At 33.2% G+C, this 14,208-nt stretch overlaps 1 protein-coding gene across 1 annotated transcript in view; it reads left to right on the forward strand.

Moving 5' to 3' along the window:
- Window positions 1–13,852, forward strand: part of LOC106469417 (repulsive guidance molecule A-like) — a 19,337-nt gene extending 5,485 nt beyond the window's left edge. Inside the window, exon 3 of the mRNA XM_013929910.2 lies at window positions 10,622–13,852. Within this exon, the coding sequence (XP_013785364.1) occupies window positions 10,622–11,302 (681 nt within the window). The 3' untranslated portion in view covers window positions 11,303–13,852. The remainder of the gene's footprint in view (window positions 1–10,621) is intronic.
- Window positions 13,853–14,208: the final 356 nt, after the last annotated feature.

A 14,208-nucleotide genomic window follows, 5' to 3' on the forward strand; every position in this document is an offset into this window, starting at 1 on the left:
AGTGGGGGAAAGGGTAAAAAGTAAGCTTATTAAAAAGGTATCTTCAGAAGTAGGATCCACACAGTGGTAGAGATACACCATCTACCAGATTTAACCTTTGTTGCAAGTTTCACATATGGAGGGAGAAGAATAAAATTGTAATCAAAAATTAATAGCAGATATAAGTACTTAAGCATACAATGTCTCATATCTAAATCTATCATTCATTGTATGTATACAATTGTGGGAAGATAGCTGCTGTTATGAAACAAAACTAACACACACTACTACAACTCAATTACTGAGGTGATTAGTAAAATATTTATTGTAATGGTCCATTACTTAAATGAATAGTACTTTGTGAAACATGTCTCATAATGATCTGATACTTGTTTGAGCAGTATTTAGTACAATGTATCCTATTATGGTCTGATACTTATATTAACAGCATAATATAATCTGTTTAGGCTAAAAATTATTATTGTTATATTGGTTATGATTTTTCAAGTAGAGCCATGTGAAGCCAAAATTTGTGCCACCAATAACAGAGATGCTTTCTATGCCTGTTAACCATCTCACAGAGTTTATTGCATGTTGTGTAGCTCTGAAAAAACTGTATTCTCTCTAATGTTGTGTTGGCTAAACTATTAAATTATATAGTTTTTCATGTACTGGTACATTTTATATTTAGTATGCAACAATATGATAAATTTAAGATTCTCCCCAATAATTTTTCTTTCTGAAATTATGCCACCATTTTACAATAGTTCATTCATTGTCACATGGTGGGTTATCAAGGTTTAACCAGAAAATATTAAGTTCTGAGAGACATGCACTTCATTATTTGTACAGTAAAAGCTGCATTGACCTTTCTTAGTACCATTTATAAGGAACTTGGAAAATATGTTGGTATTTAGCACTTGTACAAGTGTACAGTAAAACTTTTAGTGTAGTATAAACCCTATAGTAGAAGAACAAATAGGAATTAACTTGCATAAAAACAGACATTTGGAAATGAGCAGTTTTAATTTTATCATTGCTTTATTGATACTTAATATAAACTATAAATACATGTTAATTTTTACTTTGAAAATGAAACTATATTAACTTTTATGTATGTTGGTCAGATATTTTTAACTATACTTCATAATATGCCTCACTTTTTTTTTAATGTCTGTTTATACATCTCTCAGTAAATCAGTATGATAGAACTTGTGGAAAAAAATATATTTTTATTATTCATTCTTTATGGATAATAAACATTTTTATGAAATATGTTTAGGAGAATAAAGTTGGGAACAATTAATGTTATCCTGCTTATTAGAAAACTAATTTGGTTTAATCTTTTTATTATTGACTTTCACAGTACAGTGTTACATTGTGCTATAATATTACAGATTTAAAGTTTATAGATTTATTATCTTGCCTCAAATTATCTTTACATTTGAAAAACACCTATAGGTTTTAAGAGTATTAAAATAAGTAGCCAGGTTAGGTAGCTTTAACTTGCACTTGCACTAATATAATTGTATCGGGGAACCTTATGAAATAATATTTATATTATGTGAAGCTGTGATTAAGGTCATTTGTCCTCTGGTATCGTTACTAACACATTCAGTTTTTTTTTCTTTTTCTATAGAAGTAGTTTTTTCCTAGTGTACCACAGAAACAGTCTTTGAATGTCTTCATTGTATGTTGTTGAAATCTGAATAGCACAGAGAAATGGTTAATCACACACATAATTATGTAACAACAGTAAAAAAGAAAAATTAAATGTAGGCATATGTAAACTTGTGGAAGTGATAGTCCTTTGTTCAAAACTGACCTTCTTTCACCCATATTATATACACACACAAAGATGTTAGTGTTCAAAAGTGATAGGAAAACATTATTGAAGCTTTCAACACTGTTTTTGATTGAGAACTACGTAACTATTAACATTATAGAACAGCTAGCAATGGAAGTTAACCCTAAGTGAGAGTAGTGTAGTATCAGCTGGATAAAAGCACCGAATGGCTCATAAGAACAGAGAATGTCTCTATTTGGGTGGGCGCAGTTATAACTAATTCTGCCGTTATAAAAAGCTGTTTAATTTACCCATAACTTCTATTTCAGTTTTAAGATCTTTCAGAACAGTATTTTATATAGTACTAGCATATAGCCGTCAAAAATGGCGGGGTAAGTACTACCACCCCCACCCCATAGTATACCCTAACCTCACATATCATAGCTAACTGAAATAAATATAGTTTGTGAAATCAAGCTTGACCAACAAATAGGCAGAAAAGTGCAGTGAAGGCAGTCAAATTGGTAACTTCCTTTTTGAGCCAATCAACATTAATTTCATCGATGAAATTAATTCGTGGCGTATTCATAGAATAATTATCCGTAAAAATCGGTTAGATTAACAACTAGTATATATATAAAAGCCAGATGCCTAGACTTCACGTAATTATTACATGATGCAAAAGACTACCTGTAGTGAACAAAATATTAAAAATACGGCTTGCAACGATATCAATTACGGCTAATGAGCCTCTGCACAACAGTTTATTGACATGTGCACTGTATCTTGGAAATTTCAGCAATTTTTTGTATTAAAGCCTAAAATTAATGGAAAATTGAAACAATTAGCATAGGGCAAGTGTCGTATACTTTCCTTACAAGACCTGAGAAGATCTACACAAAGGGTAAACATTATGCACGTACTGCAACTACAATTAGTAATTTTCGAAAATAGTTTTATGGGAAAATATGCAAAATTTGTACTAAGGCACTGTTTTCTTGCACAAAACAGTGACAAATGCTACTGGCCTCTTTTGTCAAAAAATGGCATTTTTATTGCAGTGATATTTACCTTATATAGGTTCAAAGTACGAATGAAGTGTATGTGACCAAATTATTACTTTTTTTGCCCGTGTCGAATTTTCACGATTGCCTGGACGGAACCTAGTCGGGTAAAGTTCTTATGTAAATTAAGTTGAAAATTTTGCGTTTTAATTTTCCTTATGATGACATTTAAATATTGGGGATTAATTGTTTTTTGTGTGTGTATATTATTAATGAACTCATTTACTATTGGATAAGTCATGATTTAGGATTTTTTTCTGTTGAATAATATCGGGTTATACCTCCACAAGTGAAAATGTCTAAAAACAACTAAAAATATTCGTTTGGATCTTTGTGATGAAATACACTTAATATGTTATAATTGACAAATTTACGTTGATTGTTTGGTGAAAATCGCGTCACTGTCTTCCTAGTGTAGACCAATATACTTATACTTTTAAGGAGTAAAATATAATCTTACTAAAAAAAGAAAAAGTTATCTGTACTTCCTTCCCCGGTGGCTCAGAAGCCGCAAACATTTACAATTGGTCCCTTGGGTGGACATGGGTGCAATTTTGCTCTTTACAAGTAACAGTTTTGGTCAAGCGTGACTTACTCGTTAGCATGTTCAAAGTGTTTTTCCAAAAGTTCGTGGTTCGTAGCATGTTTCTACAAAAATGCACTCTGTACTTTTGGGTCATGGGTTCGCTGTTGAACAAACATTAACTGGCTATGAGGACGGTCTCACTCCCGAGTGTAACAAACGATCTGTTGCCCAAAATCGCCAGCCAATAATTGTTTTAATCCACCCTTCTTCCGTGTTCAGTTTTACTAATTTCTGATTAATTAATTTTGTCACACAGAATATTTAGCCGACATCTCCGGGCCTACATGTAAGTATCTTCATTGAAGATTTTGATTTCATCTTAAGAATCGGTAAGGTTTAGAAATTGTGTAATTTTCAAAATATAACAGCCCATCATCATGTGATCATACAAATAAATGTATAAAGTACGCATCTGTCTATCTTCAGCATAAAATGCGTCTAGAATGCTTGCGAGACTTCCGACGTTGTTTGTAAATTAGGCCTAAATGAATTAGCGTGTTTTTTAAAAAAAATTCGTATGCAAAATTCTGCTGCCTTTATCTGTGAATAACTGAAATCTTATGCAATAGGATATGTCCACATTCATTTTACGGGTTTGCGCAAATTGTTTGTAAGTAGGCCTAAATAAATCAGCGTGTTTTCACTGTGCTACGAAAACTGTTGTCCGCTAAGTTGAACGACGTTATGCATGCATGACAACGGCCTTAATTAACAACCGGGCAACATTGATTCGATTTGTTGTCCTATTTTCAACGTAAAAAGTGAAAATGTTTCATAATACATGATGCGCCCTCTGCTAATCATGGCAGAGGATTCATGCTAGGGATAGAATAAAAGAGTATCAGTCATACCCCACTGTTGAGCTATTGGTGTTCACTAGTTGCTAGAAGAATAAAAAAAATTAGTGTATAATTGTTTCATTAGTGACTTCATGTATAGGCTTCATGTTTGTAATAACTAAACTAGTTAACTGATTACGCTTTTTTTCATTTACACTGAACGATGAGGTTGAAATGCGTGCATAGTGGAAAACATTCAGATCATTTGGAGTTAACTTGGGCAGATGTGTAAACACTTTTGATGGACTAACAAAAGAATGTCGTGTGATTATAGCAGAGGATTAACTTGTGATCCTTTTTTGTTCTGAATGAGCATTTGGATTTTGTTATTTTTCATTGTCTTAACCTGTTATGACAGGTGTTTCTGGAAGCATGCTTTGGATGCCAAAGTGAATATGAGGTCAAAGAAACAGTAGCAAAGCCAGTATTTACAAACTTGGAATTTGAGAAACTCTTCTTTACTTTACTGTACAAGTCGTGATTTTTCTCCCATTCCACTTTTCCGAAAGATAAACTGGTTTTACCAAAGCGTTTGAACTAGCCTTGATAGATAAATTTAAAATTATTTTGTAGAAAGAAATGTTTGTTTCATGAGTAATTGTCACTTCATTGGTAAATATAATGTTATATCAGGTAGTTTAAGCTTCTTACCTTAATTGAGTCGTTCTTTTAGTTACAAATATGAGTGTAGACTCACCATTGCGTAATTAATGAAAGCAACTCGTCGGAACAAATGTATTTTGTCTCATTATTTGTTGAGATATTATTATTAAGTGTATTTGTTGCATTATTGAAACAAATTATGTTTGTTAATATTTTTGTTGTTTCCAGTATTGCTCGCGTAGCTAATTGTGGACCTTTGCGCTTTAACATAACTTCCAACAGTAGTAAAAAGAAAAAAACAGACCTTTGTATTTAATAAAACACCATGTTTCTTTGTAGATATTTCATGAGTTTTTCTTTCTCATTATCTTCTTGTATAAATATAAAATCCGTCTTTTTCCATTACAAACTTTACACAGGTTCGTTTTTAATGGTGAAACACATTAGCTTTGGTTAAACTTAGCAGCCAAAAATGTTTATATGAATTTATAGCTGTATCTGTGTTTGCAAGGCTTCCTGTAACAAAAGCGGTTTCTTTGCAAAGCTGACAGTAAGTTATCAAAGTATGTCAGTCCTGTTATGACGCTACTTTTCCTCCTGAAAGGGACCAAGGTATTTTTTATTCTTAAGTAATGTTTTAATTAAGGCATTGATTGTTTTAACCTGACAGGGTTAATGGACTGATATTGAGTGAAATGCTTCAGAGGCAACAGTCTACAAAAGACTGAGTTAAAATCGGTTAGATTCGAGGGCGGACACTGTCCAACCACAATTTTTGAACATACGCTATTTTTCGTTCTTCTGTCTACACTCTTACTTTAGGAGCCTGATCCTGTTTTAAATGTTATATCGACTTTTTCCTGAAAATCCGTATTGAATCAATAAAACTGAAGTGTTTAAAAACATTTATATGATGCTCTTTTTAACGCTTATTGCTAGTAGCAATGAATTATTAAGAATCATAATGATTAATATATTATTGTAACATGCAATGTGTTATGCAATAATATATCAACACTACTTACTATCCCATGCTAGAAGCATAATGTTGAAGTAGTATAACTGATAACTGTCACCATCTTGCGAAACTATTACACGTGTTAAAGCTATAGCAATACATAATTGGCACTCGTTAGCTGTATATATTTCTGTGCTAATGTCTTAAGACATGAGGATATCCACAAAACAGAAGAAGATTGTCCATTTTCCACCAAACATGATATACAGGGAGAGAGATATAGATAGAACTCGTTAGTTCATATAGGCGCTTTGTTTTCAGGATGGCTGGCCCAAACCGCCTGCCAACAGCCGTGGAAGATAAATGACTTTGTTTTCTGAAGTCCGTGCAGCCCATTTCATTAAGTCTGTGGGCCTAAGCTGTGAAAAACCTGACCTTAAATATAGATATACCCCCCCCCCCCATCGTTAAGAGAGGTCGCACAGGGAGAAACATTCATGTACGAGTGTATTTTATTTGAAATTATCTGAAAGTAAAACATGCTAGGCAGAAACAAATGTTTCGTGTAAACATGAATATTTTGTATTTTATTTGAGGAAGTTGGTAAGAGTTGTGCAAGATTTTGAATACGGCGTCATGTGAGCAGTTTAACCGAAGAATTATCGACGGTGTCCATGTTTTAAATAATTTTTTCAAACTATTTATGCAAAGAATTGAGGAAAACGGAGACATTGGATGTTTTATTTATTACTGCCATGGTTTCACCCTTAAAGACATCGGCAAAACCTTGGTAGTAGTAAATGGCATATTTGTGAAACGTACAGTTATCTTTATTTTCCTCATTTCTGTAGTTATGGAGTTTCACCAAATAACAACGGTTTCAAATATTGGATATATGCACCAAAATGCTTGTGGGTGTGTGTGACTTTGTTGGCTACAAGGCCCCTAATAACATATAAATCACCCAAAAAATGAAAACAAAAATCCCATCAGTATTGTAATTAATCACATTAATTATTGTTCAGATTTCCAATTTACTTTTGTAACGAAAGCGAGTGATTCCATCTCCCCCCTTTTCCCATCCTTCCTCCTTCAGCTTTCTAGATTCGAGCATGTCACTTAAAAATAGGCTACCGATTAATTTAAGTGAACTTGATCGTATACCGCAGGGTGTACTTTCTCACCAGTGAGGCATTGTTTAGACGTTTCTCTTCCGTAGTTGTCTATTTCTTGACGTATTGTGAAATTAATGTAACAGTACTGCTAGAACTGGATTTAAGAATGTCCACATAGACTACATGACTTGTAAAAGTGTTGTTTAGAATGGCTAAAACTATTAAGAAAATAATGAATGTGTGTATAATGTAAAGATACATTTCACCTCGCTCACGATTACATTTGGAACCTAAACATACATTCGAATTGTGCAAAATGTAACTGTAAGACACCATTGCATCAGTATGTCGTTGGTTTTATACATATCTGATCTAAAATTTGAGTTTGACCAATATCGAATCATTGACAAGCAGTATGCTTAACGCCGTGTAGTATTATAGAGAAGAAATGAATAAAACATTTTTAAGCATCATTTAACATACATAATTAAGTTAAAACGAGCGTTTTTTAGGCTTGACTAACGGTCACCATACACATGTCGTAACTTGGTGACAGCGTTTCGAAGTGCGCAAATCTTTTTCCATTCCTCAGGAAATCCTGTAATATCAGTCCGAAACGTCCATTCCAAAATATTGCAACTGGAGAATATAACTTACCCACCATTTAAATTATTCTAAGCAAAAAAAAAAAAGAATATTGATTATCATTTAATTCTTAATATACATTTGTTTTCCTCATTTCAAGCCTTACAATACTAGGTAGTGTACAGGGTGGGCCAAAAAGTCTGCTAGTATACATGAAAGAAATAATTTATTGCTTATTGACATATCTCATATTGACACAGAATAACAAAAGGTACGATTAATAATCCAAAATGTCTGTTTTTCATGACATAGGACGATACGTCTCCATGTGCGATGTGACATCCTCCTTAGCATATTAGGCGAAACTTTCAACAGTATTTTGCTTCAAAGTGTCAGTTTTTTCGTATCGTTCTTTTGCCACAATCTGTTTGATAACGCCACACTGAAACTAAATTGTTAACATGAGCTTTAAATAAAGGAGGTCCCAGACTTTTTGCCCACCCTGTAGTATAGTTAATACGTAAACAAAGCAACCACACGAAATCCAAATATCATTGATTTGACCAATGGGTTGCTTTACAGTTTCGTTGGAAAGAAAACTGTGCACGGAGTTGGAAAAATATGATGTATATAAAACCATGAATGGATAATAATTATTTTGAACAAAAATATTATTTGAGAAGCCTGAAATGCATACGAGAGGTTTGCTTCTTCAGTATATCGAAAAAGAGTTGATTTAATGTAGAATACTAAATTTTTACTGTTAATGTCATAATAAAAGCAGTTTTGCTAAAACTTATAACGAAATTAAATGTTGTAAACTTCCAAAGGAGTTTAGAAAAAAAATGACTTTTTTATATCGCATTATGAGTAACAAAAGGATTGTAATGTACAAAATTATTTTGTATATACAAGTTGATTTCTTAGTATTACGTAATACTGTACACCTGTTTCAGAAATTGATCCACCTTGCTTATGGTGACGATGTGTCTAGCTGCACGTATTCAACTAACATATAAGAACAAAACTTGTCTCGCGCTTCTTCACAAGGTCATGAAACATACAGTTGTTTAGACCAGGTTTATTGGTGGTTGCTTGGCAACACTGTCGAGTCATGTTGATAATACTGCAAGCCTTTTCTTTTGAAAGGCCGTGCGTTAGCATAATTTTATTTGTGTTTCGTAGAAAACATCTGCTGAGGTTGCCATTTATCGTTACTACGAGTATAAAGCTTCTTATGACTGTATTCAGACTTATTTATAATATGTATAAAAAAAAGTAGTCTTCAAGGAAATTTAAACTTTTTCTATTAACTCATGATGTCATTCGTTGTAAATAGAGTATTGTTGGACATACAAGACTGTTCAGTTGAATTTATTATTTAGTTTATTTAGTGATATATTATTTAATGATTACTTAGTTTTCATAACAAGCGTGTTAAAAGTTAATTATTTTAAAAGCGATAGTTATCACAAGCTTCGTTATATTACTACGAATTTTACGTTGTTAATGTAGTTTAATTGTTGTAATTGGCTTTCGTAATATCGTTGACGTCATCTTACTCGAAGTTTCTAAGTTTCTCGTTATGTTTAATATTGTTGTTACTGAAGGGCTACATATTTCTAGAATATTCTTTCGCGTGTTATAAATACATGCAGATACAGTGAAAAAGTAAGTTAGTGAAGGTAAAAGTGTAAAAAGTGACGTTAGACATCGTGAGTGTCAGTTTAGCCATAACTGGAGGTTTCTAAAGTGAATTTACCACTGATTGTAATGTGATAACAGAGAAGAGAAGAAATAATTCGTATTGTCAAATGGGTTCTAAAGTAACTGAACTAGCCCGTTTGGACTTTTTGACGAAAAAGAATTATTCAAAATTCTGGATACAACTGTTATAACCAAAAGTGTAACGATTTCTTGTACCTATGTTTGATTTGTTTTGAATATATTATTTTAAAACAAGTGGATTGTGTCCGTTTATTGTTGAAATTTATCGCAAGTCACAAACACCTACTGTAAAGAATCCAGCCCCTATAAAAACCTGACGGGTATTTTTTAATTTTTTAGCTTATTTTTTCTACCTCTATTGATTATGTAACTGTCATAAATTACAGTATTTAGTCATTACCATATTGTATTGCATATCATCAAAGAAACAAAATGAACAATGGTTCTATAATATAATATGTCCAAAGCCAGTAACATTTCTCAAACCATTTTTGTAACTTGTACAAATTAATATTTTGGAATACCCAGTACATACACACTATCGCAATATCAATTTATATTTTATCACTGTAGTTTGAATTGTGCATTTCGATAGCTTTGCTTTAATTGTCACAACTGATTACTGTAAGTTGATATTCGAATAGTAACTTTTATCAAGCGGTTTGAAGGAGTTTATCACGAATCGTAACCATATAGAGTACGGACTTGTTTCTTTCAATTTAGTATTTTAATGTTATTTTAGATTATTTGATAAATAATTCAAAGTCCAGTCCACGTAACTATAATAAATTAGTTTATACCTTCTTTATCGTTTTTATCAGTTTGTACACTGTTGTAGGCTTAAATTTAGAAATGACTTACAAACAGAAATTCCTCGCTAATGGTACACACTAAATTAAAAATAAACTTACTTGTAAAATGGCACAGCAAATCGATCAAGTAACTGAATTCACACAATAAACTAACACTGATCCAAATACGTCACTGAAATTAAACTTCACTGCTAGCTCATTTATTGACGGGCTCACTAGTATTTGTCTGATGTGTCACTACTAGATGTTCGTCAAAGTTACTAGATTTTCGTGATGTCATCTAGAATAATTCAGGTAATCTAGCACTTATTTGACCTTAATGTGATGCGCCGTCTAGCTAACATCTAAATTAAAACATTGAAAATATAGCCTACAATGTAATAAAACCTGTACGAATTGTGTAAAATGCCCCCCCCCCTCCATTTTTCTTAACTTTCCTGGACTTTATCGGAAATCTGAAAATGTTAAAGCTATAACAGAATGAGCGTATACCATTTGAAATGTAGCGCTACAGTCAAAGGATTGCTAAACGATGTGAATAATGTGTTGGTCTCGTTATTTTTCAGGTAACTGTGATCGTGCGAGACCATAAGCCATGTACTCGTGAGAAAACTTTTGAAGCTCAATCCAACATTCTACCCGGTGTATTCATAGATGGATCTAAAGGGAAGCCCGATGATGGTTCCGTATTCATCTGGGAAGTGGATCCTGGCAGTCACGTAGAAATTCACATCGGCCACATCTCCACTCGGATTGTAATTCGTCGAATTGGAAGATACCTCACGTTCGCTATAAAAATTCCAAAAGAAGTTTCAACCCTTGGTGCTAATATAGACACTTTACAACTATGTGTTAAGGGTTGCCCACGTCGAGAGCGTATTGACTATATGCAGTTTCTGGCTAACCCTAACTATTGGGTCAGTAAAATGACCCGTAACTCTCGCCCCGCCATCCCGTTGCAGCAAGCAGTTGAGCTGTGTAGACAACGTAAAGTTGCTAATTTTTATTTTGATGCATGTGTTTTTGATATCTTGACTACGGGAGATAGTAGCTTTAGTAAGGCAGCAGAAAGAGCATTAGAAGATGCGCCAATTTTCGGCAGTGGTGAGAACAGAACTTATTTGTCCCCTGATAAGGATCTTTCTGTGCCGGGAACACCAGAAAATAGCGCCCCGGGGCGGCCGTTCAACTTATTGTTAACAACAACATGGTTTTTGGTTTTAACTGTGAAGTGTATGTTTAAATGACTTCGTTAAGTGATGAGGAAAAAATCCAGTTGTATATTGTACATATAGGTAAGTATAAATAATATATGTCATAGAAGATGAATCTCAGGAACGTGTAGCTACAGTTTCATTACTTCATCTGTACAGGTAGCTTAAAGTTTAATAAAGGAGAAATTCAGAATATATATATATATACGTAACTACATATATTCTAATACACAACAAACATCAGATATTTCAAAAAAATTGCCTTTTCGTGCAATTTTTCGGGGTTTAAACATAGCACTTAGCGGAGGGTGATAGCACAGGGAGTGAGGAGTATTAACTCAAAAAAAAATGTTTGTGCTTGCTGTGGTAATAATAAGAGTAAAAACATTAGTATAAGGTCCGTATCTTGCTCAGTTGACGTCGGCTGTTTTAATGCGCGCGTTAGTCTGCCTGATATGAATTTTGATCAGTTTTGGAAGGTAAAGTTTTGGCATTCATTTAGTAAAGTGAAATTTATATTTAGTGCCAAAAAGGCTGCTTTTATATTATTTTTGAAATGTCGAGTGGGATGAGGATGCTTACTTATTCTGCGTAGTATTCTGATATAACAACCAGTTACCTCCTAATAAGATACGTAAATTACATTGAAAATGTTGGTTGATAGGTTATACTTTCCTATAAATGTTATTTTTATAAAAGATCAATTTGCAACATAATTTAAAGTAAAACTATTGGTATTTTTAAAGCACCGTAAATAACAAAGCGTATTTGTTTTTTAATCTGTTTAGCAAATGTAAAGGGGTTATGTAATGAGTAACATGCAAAATACTAATACAATTACTTTTATGTAATTAGTGATAAATAAGTGTTTTAATTAAATGGCTATTATGTTTTACCATGCTACCCAGTGTTTCGACTAGAGTATACACTGGATAGGATACAGAAGATAGTGTTTTTGTCATATTATTACATTATTTTCAATCATAAATTCTCATAATTTCAATCTAATCACAAAAGTATCATAGTTTTCAGGTGTACAATAAAACGCAAATGAATTAATTTTATTTAATCGCAGTAAGTTTTTAGTAGTTACAGAACCGAGTAAAATGCTGCCGTTGTTGTTTTTAGCCCCGTTTGTAGTAATTCTTGACATTTTTGTAAAGTTACGTACGACCCCTTAGTGAGCTAGCTCGCTCATCCCATGTCAAGGTTTTTCAAAATAAGCGAACACCTCTCCCTCTTATTTCTGAGCTTCCCTGTGTGTTTCCGCTGTCCCGCTACTGAACGGTGAAGTCTGCTAAATTCTCTCAAACCCGGCTTTTTTTTTCTTTGTTAAGTTAAGCTTAAGTGGCGTCTTTCACTGACATTCATCATCCATCAATCTAGATATCGAAGAAATTTCCATTTAAAAGCAGTTCTTTTTCCTTCGTTTAATATTTTTCACATCAAATTTGTGTTAATTAATTTTGCATAACTTAAAGTAGTTTTCATTTAGATACTTCAAAATTAAACATCGTTTCTCAGTATCGAGACGTTGTTGGTCTTGGGTTATGAACAGGTGTGTATTATAAACGCGTGCAAGTCGTCTGTAACCAAACTTGCCATGATTAAAACAGCTTGCTGTTTTTACATCCTTAAAAACGTTTATCCACTGCTAGAGTACCTTTGTAACTTTAGTGGGACTTTAAAACCCCTTTCCGTTCCCCTTTGAAACATTAGATTAGAGCCCTCACAGCTGGGACCCGTTTGTATGGAGGGCGGCAAAGCCTGAAGGAGACGCCGCATGGCGGCGCATGAATCATGGCTGACATGGGTCATGCCCTAGCAAAAATGCCAGCATACAATCTATATGCGACTAACGCTGCACAAACAGGGTACCGTGTAGTGAACTTGCTTGCCTTCCCGCTAGCGCTAGAAGAGTTCATTCGTATAGTAGGGGTGTTATTATGCATGAAATGGGATAACTTTTTACATACTTTTTTTTTACGCCTATCGTTAGATTAACAAAAATATATATTCAAGAGTTATCTACTGACGTTACAGTAAATTTGAAAACGCGATAAAGAGCAGGAAGTTGTATGTTTATAAGTATCAAATAAATGTTAACTATTAAAGTTCTTCGTGAATATGTTGAAAACGTCACTTTACCGTATAATAACATATATCAGTAACGAGACTTCCAAACAATGCTCAATGTGAATTTAAAGCGTTAGATGTTGTTATACCCGAAGATAAGTTAATGAGATCTTGCTTTTGTGTGTATAGTCAATGATGAACGGCTAACTTATGTCGGTGTAAATTTGGTGTTCGGTAATTTTTCTTATCTCAACTTGTCGCCCGAAAACAGGGAAATAGACGACTACCTCACGTGTAGTCAGCCTAGGCTGTTACTGTGCCATTAGAATCGTAGAAGTCAACTTTAGGTACCTGCACCAACTGCGTAACTTATATATTTTTGTTGTTCGTTTTTCATGTCTGAGCTTTGAGTTCTCAACCGATTTTAGGAAATTTTGGCTACCAGTGCCGAAAGTTAAACATGTATATAATTATTGTCTTAATAATAATAAAAGCAGTTATTGAGAACTTGTATGCTAAAATACTTGTATATATTCTTGTGTGCCATTAACAGATACAAAACAAAATCTTGTATAACTGTTTGGCTATCTTAAATTATTTAGGTGACAGTGAAATAAATTGTAACTGTTTATGGTTTACTATTAAAGATTAAGAATATATAAATAAATAAATAAATAAATATTGACCGATTCCATGAATTCAGATTTTCTTGTAATAGCTATTTTCGACTTCGTTAAACGATTGAAAAAGTTACTCACGTTACAAAATCATAAAATTTTCAAAGAGCTTTTTTTTTCCATTATTATTTACTTGGTTTCATATATGGTTACTATAAACATTAAACTCTCACAACGCATTATTTG

The sequence above is a fragment of the Limulus polyphemus genome, unplaced genomic scaffold, assembly GCF_000517525.1.
Source record: "Limulus polyphemus unplaced genomic scaffold, Limulus_polyphemus-2.1.2 Scaffold3474, whole genome shotgun sequence".
NCBI lineage: Eukaryota > Metazoa > Arthropoda > Merostomata > Xiphosura > Limulidae > Limulus > Limulus polyphemus.